The 27,476-nt window shown below is 47.3% G+C and overlaps 2 protein-coding genes and 1 non-coding gene across 5 annotated transcripts in view; all 3 read left to right on the plus strand.

Moving 5' to 3' along the window:
• Positions 1-2,895, plus strand: part of PEX7 (peroxisomal biogenesis factor 7) — a 92,372-nt gene extending 89,477 nt beyond the window's left edge. Inside the window, exon 9 of one of the 3 annotated variants that reach the window (XM_077144116.1) lies at positions 1,501-2,895. In XM_077144116.1, coding sequence (XP_077000231.1) covers positions 1,501-1,569 — 69 coding nt within the window. In that variant the 3' untranslated portion in view covers positions 1,570-2,895. The remainder of the gene's footprint in view (positions 1-1,500) is intronic. The other 2 variants (XM_077144114.1, XM_077144115.1) reach the window with 2 other exon arrangements.
• LOC143669391 (U4 spliceosomal RNA) lies at positions 2,028-2,168 on the plus strand. Its single transcript, XR_013168903.1, has one exon. It is a non-coding gene; the product is annotated as a U4 spliceosomal RNA (small nuclear RNA).
• Positions 2,896-9,311: 6,416 nt separating the features above from the next.
• On the plus strand, positions 9,312-11,711 carry SLC35D3 (solute carrier family 35 member D3). The gene is made up of 2 exons (XM_077144025.1): positions 9,312-9,765; positions 10,861-11,711. Exons 1-2 carry the CDS (start codon positions 9,327-9,329, stop codon positions 11,682-11,684), a joined length of 1,263 nt encoding a protein of 420 aa, XP_077000140.1. The 5' UTR covers positions 9,312-9,326; the 3' UTR covers positions 11,685-11,711.
• Positions 11,712-27,476: the final 15,765 nt, after the last annotated feature.

The raw sequence follows: 27,476 nt of genomic DNA on the forward strand, positions 1-27,476 counted from the left end.
TGTGTGTATGTAAATTGTCTGTTTAAGTTTTCTGTCCATTTTAAAATTGGGCTGGTTTTTTATTGAGTTATAGTAGTTCTTTATATATTCTGGATACAGCCTCTTTTTTCAGATTTATGTTTTGTGAGTACTTCCTCCCACTCTGTAGTTTGCTTATTCAACTCTCTTTTGATGATCGAAAGATTTATTTTTGATTAAGCCTAATTATCAAAAATTTTATAGTTATTGCTTTATTTGTCCTAAAAAGTCTTTACTTCCAAATTGAAAAGATATTCTCCAAGGTTTTCTTCTAAAAAGCTTTATAGTTTAGCTTCCATTTTCAGTTCTGTAATCCATTTTGAATGAAATTTTGTATTTGGTATGAAGTTGGGGGTCAAGGTTCATTTTTTTTCCATATGGTTAGCCAATTGTTATAGCACCATTTGTTGAAAAGACTTTCCTTTCCCCATTGAATGGTTTTGGCACCTTTCTCAAAAGCCGGTTGTCCAAGTCAGGTAGTGTTAGAACTCTAACTTTGTTCTCTTTAAAGATACTTTTGGCTATTCTAGGCCCCCTGCATTTCCATATAAACTTAAAAAAAGCACCTTGTCAGTTTATCTAAAAAAGCCTGCTGGGCTTATGAATTATTTATAAACTGTTTTGGGGAACATTGGCATCTTAACAATTTTGAATCTTCAAATCCGTGAACATCTATTTCCCCAGTTATTTGAGCCTTCTTTCATTTCTCCCAGCAATGTTTTGTAGTTTTTAGTGGAAGTTTTGTGTCTCTTTTGTTAAATGTATTACCATTTTTTTATTTGATACTATGGTAAATGGATATTTAAAAATTCAACTTCTAATTGTTTGCTGCTGATATACAGAAACACTTGATTTTTAGATTTTTATGATTAACCTATGCCCTGAGAGTCTGTTGCATGCGCTACATTTTCTTTTTCACACAGATCCTTCACTTTATGTTCTCATCCACATGTGTTTCAGACTTTCCTTGTCTTCCAAGTCTGCCTCCTGGCGTTTCTTATTCCCGGAGGCCGGAGCAGGTGCCATGGCATTGATGAGTCCTCGGACACTGTGCTGTGCATCCAAGTAGTCGGCTGCGGCCCCTCGATGAGAGCACCTGCCACTCTCAGTGCAAAAGAGCAGAGGGCAGAGCTGGCCTTTATCTTCCTCTCTGTCCCCACGAGACCTGGCACACGGTCTCGGTTTCTAGCCTGGGAATGTATCTTTCCAGCATTTATTTCTAGAAGTAGGGAATCAGGTGGCTCTTGGGGGGAGGTGGGGCCCTTATAGGCAAATTCATTTGATTGGAGAAGATTGCTGAAATGTATTTTAAAAGGGAACATAGGCCTTTTATCACAAATGTATCCGTGTGTTCGTCCTATTTGAAGATAGGTTTACCAGCAGATGACCTCCTGACCCTTTCAGTGATGTAGGCTTTTGCTGCCAGTTGTGAGTGTGTCCACACGTAGACATGCTTCCTCTCGCTTTGTGTTTGCTTTGTAGGTGGCTGACTGCGCGTGGGATGAGACCATCAGGGTGTATGAGCCCGCTTGCCTTGCCGGCCCTGCCTGAGAAGCGCTGCCGTGGCCCGAGACCAAGCGTATCGGCTCAGGAAGGCCTCACCTAGAAATAAACGAATTGCTGATGACATAGATTTTACATGCTACCCAGATTCCAAGTTTGTAAAATTTACCCCAGAATCATTTTTTGAGGCAGCCGATAGAGACTTTGGTTCATCGCTTAAGCCTGGTACAGAAGCCATTTTTCTTAAAATCCTAAGGAATAATTGCTGTTATATTATAGCCTGTGATATCAATTAAAATGAACTTATATATTGTGCAATAGATAACATATGGGAGCTCAGTAGCTTGTATTGATGGTGATATATTACATCTTTATGTGATTTTTAATATAAAATATAATTGCTACTATTGATAAAAATGAACGACTGTATCTTTTGATCTTTATCACTGTATGACATCCCCACAAGATGACTTTATCTAATGTATTGAATATAAGAATACGGTACTAGCTATGCTCAGTGGCAGTATCGTAGCCAATGAGGTTTATCTGAGGCGTGATTATTACTAATTGAAAACTTTTCCCAGTACCCCACCATGGCGGCTTGAAATATAGTCAGCATTGGCAATTTTTGACAGACTCGATGGAGATTGAATGAAAAAAAAAAAAGAATACAGTACTATCTATAATGTGGCCATATGTGCGGGTCAGGAACAGGGCTCTAATAAAGATTTATGCGTTTATTCAGCAGTTACTTGAGCATCTGCTATGTGCCTGATGCACAGAACAAATGAGATTCTCTCAGGGGCTGGTGCCACACCATACAACATGGATGTTGTGAGAGAGAGCTTACATTTTTTTAATTTATTCCAATATTTTTGTGTATTGTACCCATGGCCCATTATTTCCCCCTACCTGCTTCTCCACTATCAGATTTTAAAAAAACGTTCACTGAACAAAATGTTAAAGCTCCTACTAGGGATTCTAGCAACTGCCCATGAAGTTAGCCCTAAATAATGCTGTAAACTCTCCTAAGTCTCCTTTAAAAATCCCTATGTGCTCATGGACTGTTAGAGTAGCATTAAAAAAATTAGGAAAACAACTTTGCATATTTATTTTTTAGATAATAGTAAAATAAAATGTTATTAAATGAAAAATTATAATTGATTTTTGACAAGTTTTTGAGAATTTTTAGAGTAAAATAAACATAGTCATCAGAGTAAAATAAATGTGCCCTAATTTAATCATAAATTAAAAATATTTAACATGTATATAGTCTTACCTTACATACGTCTTTGTTTACCTGTTCCACAAAAAGGTTAAGGCAGCTTACAGAGTGCTGAAGGAAGCAGGAGAGACTCAGTCAAAGAGGTGGAACAGAAGGAGACTAAATGGAGACGGGAGCGGGACTTGAACATGCACAGCTGCGGACCTGCTGCGGTCGGGACAGGGGGCTGCCGTTTAGGTTCTAGCAGCATGGCCGCCACCTGGCCAGCCTGCCCTCCCAGTGCCCGTGGCCCGTGGACAATGCTGCGTCCCAGACCGGCCCCTGCACCGTGCCAGCACGTGGCGGGGGCTCAGAGATGCGAGTTGGCTGAGGGGACGATCTCAGGGCGAATACAACTCTTGGGTGCTCAGACCAGTCAGTTCTGGTGGTTTCAGGAGGCCCCATAGAGAGGACACTGCTTCCCCCAAGCCCAAGGTAGTGGACGGGCGCTCATTCTGGAGGCGGCACAGCAGGGCGGTCCTGGAGCTTCTTGTGGCTTCCTCAGTGTGAGCCAACTGGTGTCACACCGGAGTGCGATCAGTAAGTGCCGCCCGCAGCGCGCATCTCCGTGGTGGGGAGGTTTTGGTGGACCTGTTAGCATACCCAGCTAGATCCTATTACAATGAAACGATATTATACAGACATTTCTCTTCTAGAATTCAAGGGGTTTCATTAATAAAATAACTCACGTGTATCTTTTGAAACAAATACTTAAAACCACCATCTCCCTTGATTTCTTCTTCCCTCCATCTCAGTCTGGGATGTCAGCAACGTTTAGAACACTGATGCCCTAATACTTACCCAGGGCCCTGGGGTCTGCACACATGAAAGTGGGGGCTGGGGGGAAGGGGACCTGCATCCAGTCAGTTCCCTGGAGTTGAACTGAAAACCGGAAGGAAAGGAGCTGGATTCTCTCCTGAAAGAGAACCACTGGGAGTTTTCAGTTCTTGGTAGCTGACAAGCCAAGCAGCTGTCATCCCCTCGGGGGCATTTGTATCCCAGCCACTGAGCCCTGAGTCCCAGCCCGTGGGCCTCCCCCGCTCCTCCTTGTGCAGTGACAGCGGCGGCAGCGGGGGCGAGGGAGGAAGGGGTGCCGTGACGGCCCGAGCCGGATGCCAGGGAGAGGCTTTGTGATGTTAACGCTTTTCATCTTTCTAAGGTCCCTGCAGGTGCCCTCCTGGTTTTCCCGACAAGGAGACCAAGGCTCTCAGGAGTCACAACAGCCGGGAAGTAACGGGGCTGGAACTGGAAGTCTGGTAGAAACCCAAACCGTGTGACGGCCACGTGGCCTCCTGTTTTTCTGAATACCAGAAACTGGTCCTCGAGAATTAGTCCAGATTTTGGACTCCCTGCTGATTAGTTCCTGAGAGAACTGACAGAACTGAGTGTCCAAATCTAAAGAGCTAAGAAGCTGGGCCTGGGCCTGGGGTGGCCCCACTAAAGCCTGTCCCCGCAAGGGAGGGCCGGGCGGAGAGCCAGCTGTCCCTCTGCCTTGGACACTTCCTAACTGGATGTCTCAGCTGTAACTGTACTTCTGAAAACGAGCTCTCACTAATTCCATACTTAGCAAGCATCTCCCTGCATGAGCTAATACAGTTAATGGATGTCACTTCCCTAAATGTACCGACACTCCTTAGTCCGTGTCCCCCACTTGGGCCTCACACAGGCATCTGCTGCCAATTTGTCCAGCCAGCCTCGTTGCGCCCATGGAACTGGCCCCTCCTCCTGCACCTGCTTTGCACCCAGTGCTCAAGCTGCAGACCCACTCGGCACCCTGTTCCTTCCCTTCCCCCTCCTCTCCACTCCATGCACCCTCAGTCCTGCCCTTGACCCCCTAACTGCGTCTCCATCCTGTCTCTTGCCCTCAAGCCCACCCGGGGGCGCTGTCGCAGCAGCTTCCTGAGTTGCACGTCTGGTTCCGATCCTTTGTCCTCACAGCCCTCCTCAACACAGCTGCTGGAGACTGGCCTGACAATCTGATTACATCAATTTTAGTGTAAAACCTCCCTCTGCTTAGAAGACTGCTGACAGGAAAAAGTTCGAGCTCACCGACCAGCCTCCGGGGTCAGCTCCCGCCTTTCTCTGCAGCCCTCCTTCCCTCCTGGTACCCTGCCCCTGGCACTCCAGCAGCACCAGTGTGCTGGCTCGTGCCCCAGCTGAGGAACACAGGCTTCCCGCTGTCTGTCCGTGCTCAGGCCAGTCCATGTGCCTGGGATGCCCTGGTTTTGGCTTGGCAGATCCTTACCCATCATCTACAAGTCCTTTCCCCACATGACAGACTAAAGGAAGCGACTGAAGCACACAAAATCTAAAATAGCAAAGCACACCATTTGCAAAGTTAAAAGACAAGCTATTGGAAGGATATACCTGCAACCTAAGTAACACGATTGGCATCCCACTCGACATATATTTGCACAGATGTAACATGATTAACAGCCCAATCAATATCTCGGGTAGAAATGCAAATGTTTAGTACACTTTAAAATGATGCTCGGCTCGACTTCATTTCGTGGATGATAAAGAAAGGCAAATTAAAGTGAGATACATTTTTTGTTTTATCTCTTTGGCAAAAGTTTTAAATGTCAATAATACCCAATTTTGATTATATTGAGGGCACTGTTGTCTACCTTTTCAGAAGGCAATTTGGCAGTGAATCAAGATTTAGAAGTACCTTTTCCCCAGCATTTTCACTTCCAGGATTCCATGCCCCTCTGCAAAGCAATACTTGCAGAAGTGTGTAAAAATAAATGTCCGAAAAAATGCATTTAAACTTTGTTTGGAAATAGCCAACGTGCTTAAATGTTACACTTTAAAACAATCATTTAAAAGAATAAGATGGAGCACTGTGTCCTGACATTGAATCATCCATTGTTCTTAATATGTGTTACTTATCCTGCATAATATATAAGTAACTTAATATCAGTTACTTATCCTGCATAATAGATCACCTCAAAACTCAGCAGCTTAAAACAGCAAATGTCTATTATCTCGCAGTGTCTATGGGTCAGGAACTCGGGAATGGCTTGGCTCGGGGCTCTGACTGAGGGGGGGAGGGTGTCTCTAGAAGGTTGCTGTCATCCTGTCAGTGGAAGCTGCTGTCACCTCAGGCTCAACTGGGGCCATTTCCATGGTCTTTGGCAGGCCTCAGTTTCTCCCCATGGTGGACTCTCTCCAGACTATCCAAGTGTCCCCAAAATCTGGCCTCTGGCTTCACCCAGACTGAGTGACCTAATCTCAGATGAGACATACCTTCACTTCTCCACTTTCTCTCCCCTGCCCACACAGACCAACCTTGGGGGTGTGGGGTGGGGCTAACAGGAAGGGGGAATGCCAGAGGGGGAGGTGGGAAGGGCCAGAGATATGGGGGAAGGGCCAGAGGTGGGAAACCACGGAGCCATCTTGGAGGCCGGCGGCTGCCACCTGCTATTAAGAATAGCAAATCAAGGACAGATGTGTACAGACTCCTAATTTTGTTTAAAAATGAGGTGGTGGGAGATGCATGTGTGTATCAATGAATATGTGTATCTATGTATACATACACACACACACAAAGAAGGCTGAAAAGTTCCAACCAAGTTTCTCCATCGCAGTCAGCACTGCCTGGTGAGGTGGGTGTGCAGGTGGGGTGGGGCTGAGGAAGATACCATGCTCACACTTACCTGTCAAGTGTGTTTTCCTCTTATGTACTACATGAACATGTGTTACTTTTACAATAAAAAATAATAAAGATGAGTAAAATTGTCCCAGAAGTCCTTATTTCCTCCTCCAGGAAGCCGCCTCTGATATCCCTCCTCCTTGCACCCCCTTCCATTTCCTGCGACATGCCCCAGTATTTCATTAGCTTCATAGTATTGCCTTACCCCCACCTGTGAACTCCCCAGGCCTGAGGTGCATGCTCACTGTGAATCCTCTCTGGCCCACAGACTTCTTGGCACAAAATACTTGCTCTGTAAGTTTGTTGAATGAACAAATGAACTAAAGGCCTTATTTAATGCCATTAACATTTATTGAGGGGCTCCAAAGACGAAAGGCTGAGTTTAGACATTCGTACTTTGATTCCAGTAGGCCAAGGAGTTATTTGACTTTCAGACTAACATTTCTTATTCAATTAACCTTGCTAAACATAGTATTCATATTTTCCCATTCTCCTTTCAGAGCTTATCTAGTAGCCGGTTGTGTGGGAGATGGTGTTAAACGTTTTAAAAATAAGAATGATAATGAAATCTCTAATGGGAAAACAATTATTTGCAATAAGTAATGGAGAAAACGTATTCTGTTTTGTGCCACTGTAGGTTTCAAAAATCAAGCTCGATTTTCTTGCCTAAACGGGAAGCGGAGAACAGCTGAATCAGCCCCAGATCTTCTACCTAATGTTAGGATTATAAATGAAAACAATTATAATTGCTGACAAAAATGAATCATTCCAAACTAGGTCTGGGCAGACAATTCTTTATGACAGTCACTTAAGATGGCTTAAGGCAGCCATCCTTTGACTGCAGCTGTCCCCAGAAGCAGATATCTGTTAACTGGCTGATGTCTTGTTAAAGTTAATTTTCAAAGATTTTTAAAATCTCTGAGCATTATTTTGAATATACACTCATACTGCACACACACAGTTTGAGCTCCTGTTCAGACCTCAGTATTTACTAGAGAAATAATGTCAACTTCCTGAACCGGACTCCCTGAAATAGCCCATAGTGGGTAACCACAACTTTTAGAAACAAAAACCAAGAGTTCCCTGGGGATCAGGAAGCACCTGTTTTCAGTGTAATGCTTTCCAGAGTTTTTCCTGGAAATTTGGCACGGCGGGGTGGGGGTGGGGGGGTGCCTTTTGCAAACATTTTCTTGAATGCCCAGTTTGGAGAGGTGGGGATGGCCCTGCCATGGAGGGAGGGATGCCCGAGCTGGTGGACTGGGTGAGACCCAGTCGTCTCCCACCAGAGTGGGCGCCCATCAGCGGAAGCAGACCCAGAGGAGGGACTGCGGGGTGCCAGGGGTGCCCTGGGTCTGCTGTACCTTTTCCCTGTTCAGCTGCCATAGGAACCATCGCAGCTCCCACACCTGGGTGGGAAGTGTGGGGTGCAGCCCCGAGGTGGAGACTGGGGACAGACGCACTTGAGAAGTGGGTTCTGCCTGTTACATCAAGGGGTGCCATGTTTAAAGGTTATGGGACCCGCGACCTGGCGGGCGGGTGGCTGGCTAAGAAAGGCCTACGGCAGGCATTAAAGGAAGGAGAGGTGGGGCGCAGCCCCTGCAGCTGTCTCTTCTGGACCCCAAACACTGGCCCCGGCCAGTGATTTTTAAGTAGTGGGCAAATTAAGCCGTTCTGGACCTTAGCAGGCGTCGGAGAGAACCCCTCAGCTGCCCAGTTACCTACGGGTGCAGATTCTTTCCCAGGAAACTGGATTCAGATCAAAGGCTCTCTGAGGTCTCGCTCCGGCAGAGAATAATTTCCTTTTGCTCTTAGCCAGATGGAAGCAAACAGTTCACAGTCCTGCGGGGCCCAGGGCGGGGGAGGTGTGTGTGGAGGTGGGGGGGGGGGGCGGCGCAGGCCCCTCGGGTCTGCTCTCCGAAGCGACCGCTGCAGGCGACCCGCTCCCTAGGATCCGGAAGACGCGACAGGGAGCCGCGGGGCTGGGTGAGGAGGGGGCTCAGCCCCTCGGTGCGCTCCCCTCCGCCCCGCGAGGAAGACCTTGCTTCTGATCCTTGACTTGTACATCCCCTCTCCCCCCACACACACCGTCACCCCACTGTCAAGGTGTGCCCCCCCCCCCGCTCGCCCAGCCACGGTGGCCCCGGGGGCTCCCCAGCGCCCACGCGGTCCCAGGGCCCTCGCGGGAGACGCGCACAGGGTCTGCAGCCTGCGGCCCCCAAAGCGCACCCGGAGGTCTGGGCCCCGGCCTCCTCCTCTGTCTCCTGGGCGTCGGGGAACCCCGCGGACCCCGACCCGCTCCGCCTCCCTGGCCGGCCGCTGGACGATCCCTGCGGCTGCCCTGAGAGGCACCAGGAGTGGCGAGGCCTCCGCGGCACCAGGGACGGGGGACGGCGTGGATGGGGGTGGTGACTGGGGCGCCGTCACTTGTTGCGACCAATAAGCGGTGCTCGGTCCAGGGGCGCTGAGGTCCCTAAAATCCTCCTCGGCTGGGTCCCGACCTCCCCGAGCCCGCGCCCCTCTGCCCGGCGCCCGGTCCCCGCGGCAGAGCGTCTCCCTGTCGGGGACAGCGCGCGGGACGCCACCCACCGCGCTCGTCACCTACTTACACATCGCTGTCGCCAGGATTCCCGCCACTCCTCTCGGGCCAGCCCCCCACCCGCCACTTTTCGGAGTCCCCCGCCCCTGTCCCTGCCTCCCCGGCGCGGCGGGCCAGTCGGACACGGAACCGCCGAGCCGCGAGGACGCCTGGCTGCGGCTGTCCCCGGCAGCCTACCTGCGCCCCCTGCCCTCCCCGTGGCGCTGGGCGGGCGCCCCCAGCCCTGCGCCCCGCGCTCCCCCGGCGCTCCCCGAGCGCCACCGCCCGCGGGGTGCAGAGGGGCCGGCGCGATGCGGCAGCTGTGCCGGGGCCGCGTGCTGGGCATCTCGGTGGCCATCGCGCACGGCGTCTTCTCGGGCTCGCTCAACATCCTGCTCAAGTTCCTCATCAGCCGCTACCAATTCTCCTTCCTGACGCTGGTGCAGTGCCTGACCAGCTCCGCCGCGGCGCTGAGCCTCGAGCTGCTGCGGCGCCTCGGGCTGGTGGCCGTGCCCCCCTTCGGCCTGAGTCTGGCGCGCTCCTTCGCGGGGGTCGCCGTGCTCTCCACGCTGCAGTCCAGCCTCACGCTCTGGTCGCTGCGCGGCCTCAGCCTGCCCATGTACGTGGTCTTCAAGCGCTGCCTGCCCCTGGTCACTATGCTCATCGGCGTCCTGGTGCTCAGGAACGGCGCGCCCTCGCCGGGGGTGCTGGCCGCCGTGCTCATCACCACCTGCGGCGCGGCCCTGGCAGGTGAGCGGGGTCCGCGCCCACCCCAGCCCGCCCACTTCGTGCAGCTCTCTCGCTTCCAGATGTGTGTGTGTGTGTGTGTGTGTGTGTGTGTGTGTGTGTGTGTGAGCGGTGAGCGCGTGGGTCACTTAGTGCAGCGCCCTCGCTTCCAGATGGGGTCACCTCGTGCAGCGCCCTCGCTTCCAGATGGGGTCACCTCGTGCAGCGCCCTCGCTTCCAGGTCGTAGGGGGTGCGGGGAGAGTGTGTACTTGGTGCAACGCCCGCGCTGCCCGATGGGGAGATTTTTGCTTAGAGTGCCTTGGCTCGCAAACCCGAGTAGGGGACCTGCAGTGCCACCCGCGGCGCTCCGGCCTCATCTTTCAGATCCACATCTGCCCCATATCTTGCTTTCCGCGATTGCCCTGGCTCCGACCCCCGCCGGCTTCACCCAGTGTCGCCCTTTCTGCCCCTCGTGGCTTGTCCTCCCGCGCCCCTTCTTTCCTCCCGGCGTCCTCTCCAACCCACACCCGTTCGTCAGGAGGGGGCCGTGAACTTCCCCGGGCCGCGCGGGGCTGAGGAGGTGGCGGGAAAGCGACTCAGACGCCGGGGGCTGATGGGGTTCGCGGCGCCACGCGGGGGCTAAGGGCGCAGGCGAAAGGGCGGGTCCAGAGCCACGTGCGCGCCGGGCCGTGCCGGGCCAGGCCAGCGAGCTGGGAGTGGGAAGCCCTGGCTGGGGAACCACTCGGGGTTAGAGGCCTTTAGCTGGGCCTCTCCTCCCTCCCGTAGTCCCCGAGGGCGTCTGCGCTCCCCGGGCCTTTGCAGCGGCCTGAGTAGACGGGGTCACCAGGGGTGGTGGCAGGGCAGGCACCTCTCCTTCTGGATCTTCCTGGGCGCTGACCCCGCTCCACTCGCGCAACCTCCACCCGGAGCCCCCAGCGCGGCCCGAATATGGCTGCACGGGGGCCTTCGGGGGGCAGGACGAGGGCGCGCCCCGGAATCCCCGCCAGCCCGACGCGTCGCCCCAGCGGATGCCCACCCGCGCCCATGCGGTGTCTTCTCTCTTTTTCCTTCCTGCCCCGGCTCCGCGCCGCTCCCCCCTCCCGCCCCGTGCGCTTCAGGAGCCGGCGACCTGACGGGCGACCCCATGGGCTACGTGACGGGCGTGCTGGCGGTGCTGGTGCACGCTGCCTACCTGGTGCTCATCCAGAAGGCGAGCGCCGACACGGAGCACGGGCCGCTCACCGCGCAGTATGTCATCGCGGTGTCCGCCACCCCGCTGCTCGTCGTCTGCTCCTTCGCCAGCACCGACTCCATCCACGCCTGGGCCTTCCCGGGCTGGAAGGACCCGGCCATGGTCTGCATCTTCGTGGCCTGCATCCTGATCGGCTGCGCCATGAACTTCACCACGCTGCACTGCACCTACATCAACTCGGCGGTGACCACCAGCTTCGTGGGCGTGGTCAAGAGCATCGCCACCATCACTGTGGGCATGGTGGCCTTCAGCGACGTGGAGCCCACCTCCCTGTTCATTGCGGGCGTCGTGGTGAACACTCTGGGCTCCATCATTTACTGTGTGGCCAAATTCCTGGAGACACGAAAGCAAAGCGCCTACGAGGACCTGGAGACGCAGCCCGGGGGCGACGGGGCGCCGCCGCGTGGGGGCCCGCCGCCGTTCCTCCTGGAGGAGCTGCCCGGGGAGGGGGGCAGTGGCGGTGTGGAAGGTGGGGAGGTGGCGGGAGGCTCCAGTTCCCAGAGTGGGCGGGGGACGAGGGGCAGCCCCAGGGGGGTCCCGCCCCAGACCCGGGGCGCGCAGATCCCAGTCGCTGAAGTGAGCAGGAGGTCATTAAAGGAAGCTTACCTCGAGGTGTGGCGGTTAGTGAGGGGCTCCAAGTATACGAAGAAGGATTATCTGATAGAAAACGAGGAGTTACCCAGTCCTTGACGGCGAAGTGCAAGTATGGCCGTCTGTACACGCGCTCCTTTTCTATGTTACTGGTGACAGGGATTTTGATGAGGGCCTGCCCAGGTTTAGCCGTTGAGGAGTGGGGAAGGGAAGCAGAGACAGAAGCTGAAGGTTCTGATGGGAGCAAAGTGAGCAGCTAAGTGAACTGGTGACTGTGACCTGACCTCAGGCATCACAGAGACAAAAGGATGTGAAAGTCCTTAAAATAAGGCAGTGGCTTCAGCTCCAGAATCCTGGCACGTTCATTTCCTGTCTTTATAATCATAACCAAATATCTGCATGCACCAAGGGTCTCCCAGGCACCCCCACCCCCTCCAAAGATGCAGAGTAGAAATGGAGGCAGCACTGAATCAGCTTGGAAATTACATCCAGGGGACATTTTGATAATGATTAGAATTCCCGTTTTGATTGCCTGCTGGAAAGAGAATATATTGTTGGAATGACATTGCATATAAATATACCGAATTGATGTTTACTGTTATAGTCATCTGAAATGTTTACTCTGATTTCTCTTCAGTTGTTTTTAAAATATGTGCCCTGTTACTCTATTATTATATGTTGGAGGAAAATGTTAAGGTTGTTTGAAAATATGAGTTCTGAACATTAATCCTGAAGTTTAACTTTTATTAATTATGAAAATATTTGCAAGGTTGTTTTAGTTCATTGCTTTGTAATATTTATTATTGAAGGCCATAACCTTTTTAAACCACTTTTACTGGATTCAACATTCTTCTAAGCAAAAGCAATGAAATATAATTCAGTATTAACTGAAGCCCAACCAGAAGAAGGAGCATTTTGAAAAGCAATCCTTCTCCCAACTTGCACTGCTCATCCCAACCCATGCTACAAAAAAAGAGCAACCGCAATATTCACGTTATGATATTTTTCTATATTAAATTTGCCAAAATAAAGTATGAGTCTATCTGTTAAAAGATAACATTGTTACAAATTTGTTTGAGATGCATTTATGTTGTATTATTGCCCTATCATTTATCCTTATCTTGGGTGAGTGAAGTACAGTATTAGATACTATACACACAGCATTGGAACCTTCCTAAAGAAACGTGTCATTTGGTTTAAAACAAAAACAACAGCAGCAACAGAAAACACTCTCATTTTCCAGGGAAGGAAATAGTTATAAAGGAAGACAAAACACTACTTCACGCTGAGGCTTTTAAGCCACGTGCACCAGATTTCTGTTAATAAAGAAGTTTGAGATGTAATATAGAATGCACAGCTTTGCAGGAAAAAAAATCTTTTTTTTTTACTTTATTGTTTCAAATTCATGACAGCTTTGCCTCATTTTAGTGTACATTGACTTCCTTTAACTTCTGCTCTAGCAGTTAAAATCAGAACCAGAGCCAAAACCTCACAGGTGGGACAAGCCATAACCAGTGGCACGTCAAACTGAAGCTGTGTGGGAGCAGGCAAGGGCTGGGGTGCCTTCCTGCCCGCCCCCTCTGGGAGGGTTCTCTGAGAGTGAGTGCACTCCTGCCATGTGCCACACTGCGGGCATGTCCCTGAGCTCCTGGGTGGTAGCCGAATGCGTTACATCTGTCTGTCCTTTCCAAAACCGAGACAGAATCAGCAGCAGAAGCAGAGATGAAGCTTCAGCCTCACTGGTTCGGTCACATGTGCCGATGAGGAAGAGGGCTCATGGATGGACTAATTTACCGCTTTTCACAGCAACTGACTATTTTCTGGGGACCTCTGCAAGTGATGTAAGTTGTGGGAGCCCTCATACGGCGGCGGCTAGAGACGGCTGGTTAGGGTTATAAGGGCTTTAAAAATAAGCATGAGTGTTACAGTTGGCACACCGCAGGGCAGCATCCTGCTGCAAGTCTGTGCAGCTGAGAGTTAATGAAAAGCAGCAAAGTAGAACAAAGTATGGTTTTTGGTTAATGCCACTCTCAGATAAGTGGACAGGACAATTGTTTTCTTTTTACTGAAAACAATCCCTCTTGGTTAAAAATGTTCATTTGTATTTACTGCAAAAAAAAAAAATGAACTGTTTCTTATCCACAAGCTTGTAGAGGGCCTTGTGCTCAGAAAGTGGTAATGTGGTAGACAGGATAAGATAGGATAAGAACACCCAGCACAGTCAAAAGTGGTGGTTCTATCACATCCATTGATTTTGGCAAAGCTGGGAGGTCTCTACACAGAGCAAGAAAATCAGTCCAGGGCAGGGCAGAGTATGCCTGGTGCCTGGGACTCAATGCAGAATGAGCAGGTGTCGGGCATTGCATAATTCCTTGCTTCTAAATCCTTGCTGCTGCCATCCTTGGCCATTGAGCCTATCTACAAGGCTCAATCCACCTTGACCCTGGGTTCAGGTAAGGAAAGAAGGAAGGAGCCTTCCGAAGAGCTCCAGGACCTCACTATGGGCAGGACACCCCTGGAAGTCACCATCAATACTTGGCAGACCCATTCTCTGTGCCCAACTTCTCACAACTTGGATTCTCCCTTATTTCTGAGAATAGCCCTTCACCACGTACCTAGGTGGGTGTCTGGTCCCTGCTTGGTGATCTTTTCCTATGTCAGTTCGTCAGGGTGGAGGCCCTGCCTCATGCTTACCTCTCACTTCTCAGCTGGGCTCCATCTCAAAACACGGCATCATCATCAAAGTCAGTTTCTCACTCTGACCTTTTTGCCAGGAGCCCCTCCAAATGAGGCCTCCATCAGTCAGAAACACACAGGGGCAATGAGTGCCCAGAACTGGGCAGGCGAGAGGGTGTGTGTGTGTGTGTGTGTGTGTGTGTGTGTGTGTGTGTGTATGTCGCTGTGAGCTGCTGAGCAGAGCTGAGACAGGTACTAAACTCCAGCAAGACCAGCAGGCCTACAGAGGCAAGAGGGGCAGTCAGAGGGCCTGATGGTCTATGGGTTTAATAGCCACAACTCATGAAAGATGCAAGTCTTTACCTGACCAAAGACTTTTTTGCATTTCGGTTTGAAAAATTTCTATCTTCAAGCTCACTGATTCTTTCCTCAGCCATATCCAGCCTAAGATGAGCCCATCAAAAGCTTTCTTCATTTTGATTTCTACTGTTTCTTTTTGGTTCTCTCTTAAAGCTTCCATCTCTCTGTTTACATACCTATCTGTTCTTACATATTGTCCATGTTTTTGTTTTTTTGTTTTTCATTAGAACCCTTAGTACATGAATCATAGTTATTTTCATCTTCCTTCCTGATAATTCTAAAATCAGTCTGGTTCTGACACTTGCTTTATCTCCTAAGACATGCTTTTTTTATTGCCATTTAGGGTGCCTTATACATTTTTGTTGTTGTTGAAAGCCAGACATGATGTATTGGCGTTTTGGTTTTCTAAAGCTCTTGGAATGCAATATAACAAAAATGAATCGGTTTTTAAAAGGGGGATTTATTAAGTTACAAGCCACAATTCTAAGGCCATGAAAATATCCTAAATTCAGGCACCGATAAGAGGATACCTTCTCAGAAGAAATGGGACACCCCTGCCAGCTGGGAAGGCACGTGGCCTACATCTGCTGGTCCTTGCTCCTGGGCTCTGTTGCTCTCAGCTTCTGATTCCAATGACCCTCCAAGCATCCGTGTCTGTCTGCTCTCCGCATCAGTTCTCGGTTCTCTGTTTCTCTCTGAGCTCTTTTAAGGACTCCAGTAAACTAATTAAGACCCAACTTGAATGGGCATGGCCACATCTCCAGGGAAATAATCTGGTCCAAAAGTCCCACCCACAATTGAGTGGGTTTCATCTCCATGGGAACAACCTATTCAAAAGATCCCACCCAAGCAATAAGTCAGCCCCCACAAGATAGGATGAGAATTAAAATAGCATGGCTTTTCTGGGGTGCATAACAGTTTCAAACCAGCACAATTGGTTAAAAGAAACAGAGGTAAATGGGACTTAAGTTTGAAGTTTCATGTTAATCTGGCCAAATGTTGGTTTGTGTTTAGTGTTTGCTGGAGCTGTAGGTGTCAGAGGATTCTGATTCCTCATGATCCTTGAAATTGTCTCCTGTGGGCTTCCCTAAGGGCTCCTCCTCAAATAGACTCTGTGATGTGCATCTTTTTTAGCTGTAACCCACTGCTGTGTTGGTGTGATAAGGTGCAAGGGAGGGGAGCACTCTTTAATCTCACAATGAAACTTCTGTATTTCAGTAGGCCTGAGTCTCTGGGCTGTGGTCTTCACAAGTGTTTGTTTTTGTTGTTTTTTTTTAAGCTTTTTCTCTCTCCCGTTTGGTGAGACAGGATGGGAAGAGGGCCTGGGATATGAGAAATGGTCTTCCACTACGTGGGATAAGGCTCTGCTAAGTCTTTGTGGCCTTGGATATGGAGAGTGTCCTGGGCCTCAAGGGGAACTTCCTCAGCTCTTCACCTCCGGGTGGGTTTCTGGAGGTCAAACCCAGGAAAGTGTGACCCACCCTCATGTCAGCAGCAAGGGAATTTCTTATTCTCATAGTAGTCCATAGTCAGACTCCAGAATTTTTTTTTTGCATATTCAAAGAGTTTTATGAAAGGTAATAAAAAATACTAATAATTAAATTAGACAGTCATTGGGCAGAAACTTCCATAAATAATAATTAGACTGAATCCTTCCCTGAAGCCAAGGTCCCCTCCTCCAAGGATGTCTCTAACAACATCCCTCCATTGCCAGTGGTTCCAAGCTCTCATCCTACGCCCATGTGGTAGCTAAGGCCTGGGTGCCCTGCACCCACAACTAGTCTGTGCTCCCCTGCACAGAGCCCCCCTCAACTTGAGGAAGCTGGGAATGCCAAGTGGAGGAATTGACATTCCAAAATCTAGGTCAGCTTTGGACAGGCCTATGGTACAGAGAAGGATGAGAGTAGGGCAATAGTTTGAAAGGGTCCCAAGCTATTGTTTAAGAAAGACCAGGGTCAAAATCACCATTTCAGCCTCTGTGTCTCCAATGACTTCTGTTCCAGGTGAGCATCTTGGCTGTGATGCTCCATATTCACCTGACTCTCCAGGTTTTGGGGTGGCAGTTTGTGTAGCCACATCAGTTCTTTGATGTGTCCAGAAAAATAACTTACTCCTCCCCTTTCTATGACCTCAGACAGTCCAGGCTGTCACACAAGCTCAGTGTCACGTGGGAAGACACATGGCTGGAGTTCTGGGCCTTCTCTCCTGGGTTTAGCTTTTGGGCTCAGTGGTTTTCTCTCTAAGCTCTGTGGGTCTTTTCTTTGCATCTCTAGGGCATTTTTCTCTGAGCTCTCTGGTCTTTTACTGCCTTTTATCCTCTCATAAAGGATTCCAGGGAAGGATTGAGACCCACTTTGAATGGGCTGGGCCACATCTCAATTGAAATAGCCTAAAGAAAAGGTCCCACCCAATAGGTTTTCACCTACAAGAATGGATTAAAGGAACATGGTCTTTCTGGGGTACACAACAGATTCAAACCAGCACACTGTCACAGAGCATTTCAATGCAGAGAAGGAAAGCCTGAAGTCCATGTCAATTTTGAGCCTTGAGTTTTGGGGGCTCCCTCTCTTCTGGGTCCTGTTGCCGCCACATGGCCGGCCTCCTTCACTCAGAACATCTTTCCCCAGAGTTGCTCTTACTCTAGATTCAAGCACCCTGGCCCTCCTTTTGTTAGTACTTTTCTCAAAAAATAAAACAGATTTGTTGTCAGTGTTCCCTGGAACAAAACAAAAGAACTTCCATTTTCTACGATGAATTTTGTGCCACTTCCTAGAGTGTGAGAAAGTCACAGCTGTTTAAACACCACCCCCATTTCTGTCCCACTACCCTAAATTCATGCAGAAAGTTTTTCTGGAAAAATTCATAACTAAGGCAATACTGGTTGTCTACCCCCTGCCATTCCCTCCCTCCTGCATTCTTCCTGCACACTGAACTCTATTGTGCTGGAACGAGGGTCAGCCCCCCGAGGATGACTCATCATTTTTCCGCACCTCTCATGGTGGGCTCATATTTCTTCTCCAACCATGGTTTTAGGAGTGAGCTGGTGGCCCAGCCAAGCGAAGGGGACAGATGGGTATTGTGTAGAAGGGGCTCTGGGAAAGTTCTTCTTCTCTAAGACCAGAGGCTCTCAAAGAAGAAACTCCCTTTCTCCTGCCTTTGGGTGCAGTTGGTGAGGCCGAGATGTCTGAAACTCCAGGAGTCTTCTCACACCATGAGGAGGAGTGGCAGCAGGCTGGGACTGATTGGGGCGAGGGAGAGTACAGGTCCCCCAGGGTTTTGTGGAGCTGCTGAACTAACAAGCACAACTGTCTGTGCCCAGACTTCCTTGTAATATGAGACAGAGAGGGCCAAACTTAAAGTCCCTTCTGGCTGGGCATTCTTTCTCTTTCAATCAAAAGTTTCCCAACAGATGTAATTTAAAAGTTATAATTAATTTTGCTTCAAAAAGAAAATATGCTTAAAAAACAAAACACTTTTCTATTGCAACACCAGCTCTCATCCATCCACCCACCATTCATTCCTTAATTTACCAGGCATTTATTAAGTACATACTACATACCAATTTGGAAAGAGTTATTTCCCCTGAAAAAAGTTTTATAGTAAATGCAGTTAGTATTTTTATATATTTGAAGGATTGTTTCCAAAAGGGCTGGTTTGATGATAAACATTTAGACCCTCTTTGAAAGGGCAATAAAAATGCTTAATGCTTTTCTTCTGAATTTTATCTAAGTGACCAAGCTGGACAGTTTTCCTATATTCACCAATGGCTTGAAAAAGGAATCAGGAACCCTCTACCACCGGGCAGAAGATATGACCACAAAGTCTCCAGCAAAGGAAACTGAGTGGCTCGTGTACAGAGGAAGGCTCCTAGGCCTCATTTGTAATGGGAGAAAAGTAAATTAAACTGCAGTGAAAGCACCTGTGGCCAAGAGGCTGCAGGGACCGACACTCACAAATGGCACTTGAGGGGCACCTCGGTTAGCCATCTCCATGGGAAACAAACCGGCATGAAAACAATGCTCCTATTATAGATTCAGCAATTCATTCTAGGAATTCATCCTAGAAATATAATTGCATGTGGACAAAATGATACGTGTGTGAGGACAGAAGCATTGTTTGCCATATCCTAAATGACCAAATCCCCAACGACTACTAAAAGGGTACAATGCCTGATGAAACAGCCCCACAGAGAATGCCTGCCACCATCCAAAAAGCACGAGACGCCATTCTGTTAGGGGCTGATCTTCAACACTGTCAAGAAAAAGGGGCTCTACAGAAAACCACGGATCATCTGCTAGGGTGTGGGGGAGAAAAGGGACGCTGAGCTACCATATGCATAGAACAGCTCCTGGAGACCAAACTGGGAACAGTGACCACCCTCCCCCCCCTTCCCGTGGAGGGGATCTGGGGCAAGAGAGAGGCACACCGTGTGCCGTTTCATACCTTTTGGAGTTTGAATCCCATGGATTATCCATTCAGAGTCAAAATAATCACTTTAAAAGATGGTGACATTCCATCATGGGGAGAAGAAACCCCATCTCTCCCCCAGATTTCCCTTTGCATGGTTCCTTGATAAATATTGGCGCTTGTTTGCTGCCATTGAAGGTAATGGCAACCTACTCATAAAGTAACCCAGGACTTGGTGAATCCTTCATATCCTCTGGAAGCCAGAGGATAATGACATTTAATTTCTAGAAAATAATTCAAAATCTGTGATTGTGCTCTGTAAAATTGTGTGTTAGACAGATATTTTTGGTGGCAGCTGCTTCTGTGTCCTGCGCTCCTCCTGCCTTGTCCCTTTCAGGAGTTGCTGGGCTGTGGCCACTTCTCGCATCTCACCCTTGGGCCATGGATGGAAGCGGTGTGGGCTGAGCATATGTTTAAAAGAAACATGCTGGCGGGCCGCGGTGGCTCAGCGGGCAAAGTGCTTGCCTGCTATGCCGGAGGACCTCGGTTCGATTCCCGGCCCCAGCCCATGTAACAAAAACGGAGAAACAAAATACAATAAAACAAGAAAATGTTTAAAAAAGATGTTTCCCTTTCTTCCTCCCTTCCTTCCTTCTACCTTCTATCCTTCCTTCCTTCTCTCTGTCTTAAAAAAAAAAAAAAAAAAAGAAACATGCTAATCCTTTAACTCCACTCTTTACCTCTCTTCCCACTAGCCAGATGGTGCACACGCTCCAGACCCAGCCATGGCCCTCAGGCAAGGACCCACCTCCATGGGCAGGCAGAGCCAGTGCTGGAGGAAACTGGGGTGCTGAGTTGCCGTGTGCAGCAGGGCTTCCTACTGCTACCCCCCAGCCCCCTTCTGGACTGTCAGGAGAGAGCAGCATATGCTTTAATCAGCTGCGGATTGGAATTTAGGGTTTGTCTCTGTGGTAACAAAGTACAATAAACCAACTGGCTTAAAACAATAGAAATTGCTTTCTCCGAGTTCGGGAGGCCAGAAATCCAGAATCAAGGTGCTGCAGGGCCATGCTTGCTCCATCTGAAACCAGCAGGGGAGGATCCTTCCTTCTCGATTCCGGGGTTGCTGGAGATGCTTGGTGTCCCTTGGCTTGCAGCTGCATCGCCCCAGTTTTCCACCTTCTCCTCTTTTTAGAAGGACACAGTGACATGAGGTCAGGGCCCGTTCTAATCCAGTCCTACCTCATCGTAACCATTTACATCGGGAAAGACCCTATTTGCAAATCAGGTCCCAGATCAGGGGTGAGGACTTGTGAGGGACACAATTCAACCCAGAGCAGGTACTGTAGACCAGTGGCTGGGCCAGTATCCTAACGAGTGCAGTCGCCTCACCTCGCACAGGGAAAAGGACAATGATATTGAAAAACAGAAGAGACGGGGCCTGAGGCTTCCTTCCTGCCTTCCTCCTTTCTACTGCTTTCCTCCCTCTTCTGGGTCAATGTCCAGTCTATAGCCGGCCACGCATTCCTGTGTCCTGCCCCGGGTACAGAATCGCTGCGGCCGTGTTATCCTATGTAAGGGTGAGCTGCTACTAGTTAATAGTTTTTCCATTGACTTCATTAACAGTTAATAGGATTTCCCCCCCATTTTGCCTGGTAACATAAAGAGAACATAAAATTTGTCATTTTAACCATTTTCAAGTGTATGATTCAGTGGCCTTAAATACTTCTACGATGTTGAGCTACCATCACCAACATCTGTTACTCAATCTTTTCCTTCACCCCGAATAGAAACTCTGTACCCAATAAGCAAAAACTCCTCATTTCCCTTCTTCCCCAGCCCAGAGTAAACTCTAATTCTCTTTTTGTGCCTATGAATCTTCTGATTCTGGATATTTCATATCTGATAGAGTTTTGATGAGCACAATATTCCATGGTGTAACTCAAATATGAATTAGTATGCTTCATGGTTTATAGGAATAGAATTAATTGAATATAGTAGATATGTTCAAAAGAGCAAAAATAATGCTTCCCAAGCCATCTGAGTCATCTCTATTTGTCATTTATTCCTTTTATGGCACCACTGAAAAGGTTTTGGGACATGAAAGCAAAAGGAGAGATACCATAATTTTCTCATATCCCTCCCTCCATCATGAACTAATTTGGTAGATTTCAAAGGCTCACAAGAATGTAACAATGGATTAACTTCAATGATATGTCATGAAAATAATACATAAAATAAACTTGGTGCAATAGAAGGGACAGTTGTTTACTAGCAAAGCGCATGTCTTTGCTTTTGTCCCTCCATGTGACATAATTAATTCCAAGTGTGTCTGATTAATTTCTGCCTCCTGATCAACCTTCTTTGGGGGGATAGAAAGCAGTTTGGTTCTAATCATTTGGTGCCAAAATACCTGGCTGAAAAGTTTTTGAAACCCCAGTCATCTTAATGTTTTTTTTACTTGATGTAGAATACCTAAATTTAGGGCTATCTGGATAGCAGAATAAATTTCTTGCTTTTTGTTTGGCTATTTGGCGTCATGCAAACCGTGTGTGCATGTGTGTGTGTGTGTGTGTGCGTGTGTAGTGCGTTTCCTAGTATTAAAGATCTCTTAAGTTATAAGACGTACTGTTGGTCTCAGAACTGGTTTTCCGTACAATTGTGGCGTGTCTAGAGTGCCACTGTATGATTTAATATAACACCACCAGTTGTAAATCTCTGTTGTGTAGCAATCTTGCCTTGGATTAGTGAGGGTTAACATAGGTCATGAAGGAATTTAAAAGTCCTGGTTGTATGTGGTTGCTTTCACACAGATTGCCTAACTCTCCAGAGGGCTACCATTCTTTCTCATTAACAAGTGCTGTGCCCAGTTACCCTTTAAGCAGTCCATTGTGGACCACCCAGTTCACATGGCTATTTCCCTGTTTTTCCTTAAGGATAAAATAATGCTCAATTTTCTAATGAATCCAGTAGGCAAAAAAAAATGAAAACAGTAGGCAAAAAAATGTTTACATTTTGCAGTTTGCCTAGTGGCTGTCTTCCAAAATCTGCAATATATTTTATAAGCATTATTGCTGGCTTGGTAAGTGGCCATTTCTGTGGGCACTTACTATTATTGTGACCGTATAAAGGGAAATTCACTTTGCTTCATATTACCTAAGACTTCCAGGGCGCACCTAAAATCCTCGGACAGCACCACCTTTGCCATTTGATGAATAGCTTTGTAAACAAATACGGCCCTCTTTATTTCCATAACCATATGGACAGACGGTTGTAGAAAGGGAGGCAGTGGGTCAGACAGGACCCCACCCAGAGGCAGGCATGGGGCTGTTTTCAATGCTATAGTACTCTCCAGGGCCCAGCACTGTGCATGTGCAACTTGATCTGGTACTCAATAAGTATTTGTTGCGTGACTGACAAAAGAAATCAAAGTCATGAAATTGAAGTACAACTTGAGCTTTCTCATTCAATTAGAAGCTATAGTGGATTGATTATAAGCTGCTTATAAGATGGCCTGGTAGGTAAGTCTGACTTCCTTACAGGGTCGTTCTTGGAAAATATAATGGTATAAATGGAGTCTTCTGGTTAAGGAATGGGTGGTGTAATCTCTGCATAAAAGGTCTAGAAGCAGAGTGGCTTTGTGCAGCAGCTTGGAGAGTCTCTCAGCCAGGAGAAGCACTCTTCCCTGGCACTCTTGGAGCCCTGAGGCTCCCTGTAACTCAGGTTTTAGGAGACTTGTGCTGACTCAATCTAATAAAAGTGTTCATAAAGAAACTTTTTAATTTCTTTGGCTAAGATTCTTGTCTTGAAAAACAATATAGAATGTTGTTAACAACTTAGAAAAGTAGAAATAGGTCAGACAAAAAAATGAAGGGTGAGGTTGTCTGGCCTTTCTTTAATCTTCTCTGAACAGTATTGGAAATAGCTCTTGGCAGATGAACAAATTTTGGAGTTAATATCTCTGCCAGGACTTCTGTCATTCTTCTGGGGTTGGTGATCAATAAAACTCATAGATAGTGGGTGACCTGACTGAGCCTGCTGAAGATCAGCAGCCTCCCCTACAGGGACCTGCAGCTCACCCTGGGTACCCATCACCAGCCTAAACTTGGCCAGACCAGTGAACAGCCACCAAGTTCGTACTGAGTCGTCTTTAGCAGAGCTTGAGGATGTCTAAAGATCACACCGAGAAAGGAGACGGCAAGGAGAGTCAGTGAAGGGAAGAAGCAACTAGAGAGAAGGGTGAAGGATAGAAAAGGGAGGAGCCCATTTTTTAGGACAGCAAGAGTGTGCTGGTGTCTGGAGTGGCCCAGCAGCCCTGACAATATCTGGGTTGTCTTCCATAGACTCAGTGCCATGGGTGCAGATCCCAGGGCTGACGCCGCTAAGTTACACCCTTGAGAACCACTGATTAAAAACCAACGCTCAAATGCAAAACAAGACCACAATGAGTTATTACTTCGTACCCACTAGGTTGGCTATTAACTTAAAAAAAAGAAAAATAACAAGTGTTAGCAAGGACATGGAGGCATTGGAACAGTCATACGCTGCTGGTGGGGATGTAAAGTGATACAAGGATTGTGGAAGACAGTTCGGTGATTCCTTTGGAAGCTGAGTAGAAAACTACCATATAACCAGACAATCCCACTGCTAGGTACATACCCCAAGGAACTGAAAGCAAGGACTCAAACAGATATTTGCATGCCAGTGTTCATAGTAGTACTAATCACAAGTGCAAAAGTAGAAGCAACCCAAGTGTTCACCAACCAATAAATGGATAAGCAAAATGTGATGTATACACACAATGGGTTATTATTCAGCCGCAAAGTGAAATGTAGTTCTGATAAATGAGACAACATACATGAACTTTGAAAACATTATGCTGAGTGAAAGAAGCCAGGCACCAAAAGACAAATACAAGATTTCACTCATACGAAATATTCAGAATAAGCAAGTTCTTGGAGACTGGAAATAGATTGCTAAGTGCCAGGGTCAAGGTGGGAATGGGAAGTGTCTACTTCATGGGTTTAGAGTTCCGGTTTTGGTAATGGACAGTAGAGATGGCGGCACAACACAGTGAATGAAATCCATGCCACTGCACTGCTTTACAGATTTCCTTTGCTCTCCAGAAGTATTCTAAGCCCAGTTCCTCCACATAGGAGGCCACCATGTTTGGAAAGCCTGGCCAGCTTCCACAAGCCCACAAGAAAACCCTCTCTCTTCCCTTCAAGAACTTCTCCCATGGTCTGTGGCTGTTTGTGTCTGTATTTACGTCCCCACCCAGTTGAGCTGCCCGGTAGTTAGACTGGAATCTGTTCATCTTTGTATCCCTAATGCCTGTGCTTTCTGACGCTTAATAGGCATTTAGTAAATGCGTACTGGATGCACGAGACCCTTCTGGTGCATTTAATATACGCTCTGCTTTATTAAGCCCATTTTCCTAAACTAAACTAAATTTTGAAAACACATTCATTGTGAAAATTGAAGAAACGCTTGCAATAAAAGAGTTCACGGGCCCTTCAATGGCAGACCTTGAAAAAAGGTGATGTGTTGTAAATCCTCCCCGAAATTCCTGCTATGGTATTGTCAAAATAGTAAAATCAAATTCTAGCACAGACACCTAGTTAATTTTTCTTCTCCTTTTATTAAGTTGGATAGCAATGTCTTGGCAAATTTTATGTCCTAAAGCGTGGGCAAAATATAGTTATATAAGCTGGACAGTTAGAAACAATCAAAAGCCTTGTTTTGTTTTCTTTTCTTTTCAAACTCATGAAGAGTAAAGATCCTTGGGGAAACTAGCAAAGCTGGACAAGGGAGTGCAGCAGGACCCAGGTCCCAGAGGATGGTGTCAGGTGGCATTCTAAAAGCAGCCCATTCTGTGGAGGCTACTTCTGGGAGGTGGAGGATGAGATCAAATGCCTGCCAGAAAATCTTATTGGTTCTGGATGAACAGTAAGAGCTATAATTTTTATTTATTTATTTTTGGTCCTTTTCTCTCACCCCTCAAGAGCTGTGATTTTTGTTGACTTAAATTTTGAGTATTCCCCCAAAGCTGGAAGTACTCCATTTAAATTTCCGGATCTTTTAATTAACAAACATTTCTAAGTAGATCAAGTTTCTCCTGATTGAACAACTCTTAACATACACCATAGAAGGACAATATACCCTACAAGATAATTATTTAAATGAGGTGCTGAGTACTTGTGTTGAACAGACATCTTAATTAGCAAAACAGATATATGCATCTTTTGCATTTGAAATACTTAATAATACCATTCTTGAAGATGTATGCACGCTGTCTTCTCTGAGAAGGTCAGTGAACACCATGCTGCTCTCTCAGCTCTAGCCCTAATGACCTTTTTTGTTTCCTTCTGGTCGTGCCACTTCTGTGGACTGCTTTTCAGGGCTGCTGCACTTTGCTCAGGGGGTAATTTTCTTTGTCAGATATGTAAAATGATGTTTTCCTGAGACTGCACAAATTGGTAAATCTGAGAACAAGAATCTAACAGTGAATGTTTTGCAGAGAAGCATTTAGCCTGCTTGTGACGGTTTCTTAGTTGCTTGTGGGGGCAATGCCTTCTCTTTTCTGAGGGGGATTGGATGGATTATGATTCTTATCCAGAACTATTGTTTGAATTATGAAAGGAGAGGTGTGGAGTTCTCTGAGTGACGCTCACCCTAATTAGGTGGTCATTTTGTTTATTGTCAGCAAGAATGGTTTAAATTTTGGAAAAAGAATCTGAACCAGCTGAGTTTATGTTACTGCTAGGTAACTGATCAAAATCAGATACTGTAATATATTCCTATATAAATAATATATTAATATGGTCTATTGGGCTTTTTTCCCCTTTGAGCAATCATCCAATTAACAAATGTTTATCAGCCATTGTGTTGTGTCAGGCACTTTGGGGCATAAAAAGCCAGTGTAAGACATAGTTCCAATTCTCAAGGAGCTAACAACATTCTCCTTGGGAAGGTAAGACTCACTCATGGCCAGCAACCTAAGATTCTAAGATAGCACATAAGCCAGCGCCCAAACAAAACAAAACAAAAGAACAGAAACAGACCTTTAATTTGCAAACGATAGCTCAATGCTCCAAGGCAGAGAATAAAGTCAATAACTATGGAGGCTGGGCTACATTTCCCTCCCTTGATGAGTCTGTGAGCTTGGCAGATCATAGGAACATAATTTGGCAATGAGATTGATCTCTCTGCACTGAGTACAAATCTAGCTTTTGAGCCATATCCTTTAGAACAAGTGGCAAAACTAATTTCCAGAGACCATGTAAAACGATTGATTTACCAAAGTGACGATTGGAAAAGGGATCACTCTGATGAGTCCAGCTGAGCTATTTCAAACGGGGCCCCTCCAGGAGGAAAACAAGTTAGAATGAGCTCGGACTCTGAAGGGTGCTGCTTGTCTGGAGGTTAGAACCTGAATGTGGCTTTAAACCAATATCCTTAAAACACCCAGAAAGCAAGAGTTGAGACCAGGAACCAACAGTAGCCAAGCCAACTCCTGACATACGGAGTTGCTTATGGGAATCACCATCACTTTCATCCACGAAGTTTTCATTGTTACAGAAAAAGGAATGTGAAGAAAGTACTGGAAAGGGAAGGAGGCTGACTCAGAGAACTTAAGCAGGAATATTTCAGGTAACAAGCCACCAATAATTTAAAAAATTCACAAGTCTCCATTAAGTTGAATTTCAAACACATCTCTTTCGTGATCTGCTAATGAGGACAGTTTGACATTCTTGCAGGTGAAATAATTTAAGTAGAAACCATATGACATTCTAATCAATTTAAGCAGCTCTCTCCCTACTTCAAGTTTGTCAAAGTGTTTTACAGTTAAAGCTATAATTAGCTAGCCCTTCTAAGTGCACCGTGAGGTAGAGAGCTGAATTACCAAGTAAGCTTTATAACTATGGAAACAAAAAGAACAAATAATTTTTTTTCTAAAAGAGTCCAGCAGTTGGGGGCTGGTTCCATGGGTGCATTCACCTTAGGGAAATCCCTTGAGCTAAACATTTAGGGTTTGTGTACTCTTCCTTGAGTAAGTTACATATCAATGAAAAGTTAAAAATTTTAAACTAGATGTACTAGGAAACCTGACAGAAGGAGGCAGGAGAATGGCCCTCTTGCAGACAAGCTCTTGTGACGCTCCCTGGGCTTTCGTGCTTAGTGCAATGGGCCTTGGCATGCTGAGCCAGCCACTTGCGATGCTAAAACACACTCAATTCCTCCTATGCTGCAATTGGAGTTTAAAAATAATAGAATTGTGTGCTCAGGTGTGTAGATGCGAATCAGAGGACAAGGAGATGAAAAGGGGGCTGTCACATGGTTTGTTTACTAAATAGCTGGCTTCTGGAGTGGGAACCTCCGTTCTCTACCACACCGTGCACCAAGGAAGGTAGCAGACCTGGATGGTGACCTCCTGGGCCATCACCT

The sequence above is a fragment of the Tamandua tetradactyla genome, chromosome 25, assembly GCF_023851605.1.
Source record: "Tamandua tetradactyla isolate mTamTet1 chromosome 25, mTamTet1.pri, whole genome shotgun sequence".
Classification (NCBI taxonomy): Eukaryota; Metazoa; Chordata; class Mammalia; order Pilosa; family Myrmecophagidae; genus Tamandua; species Tamandua tetradactyla.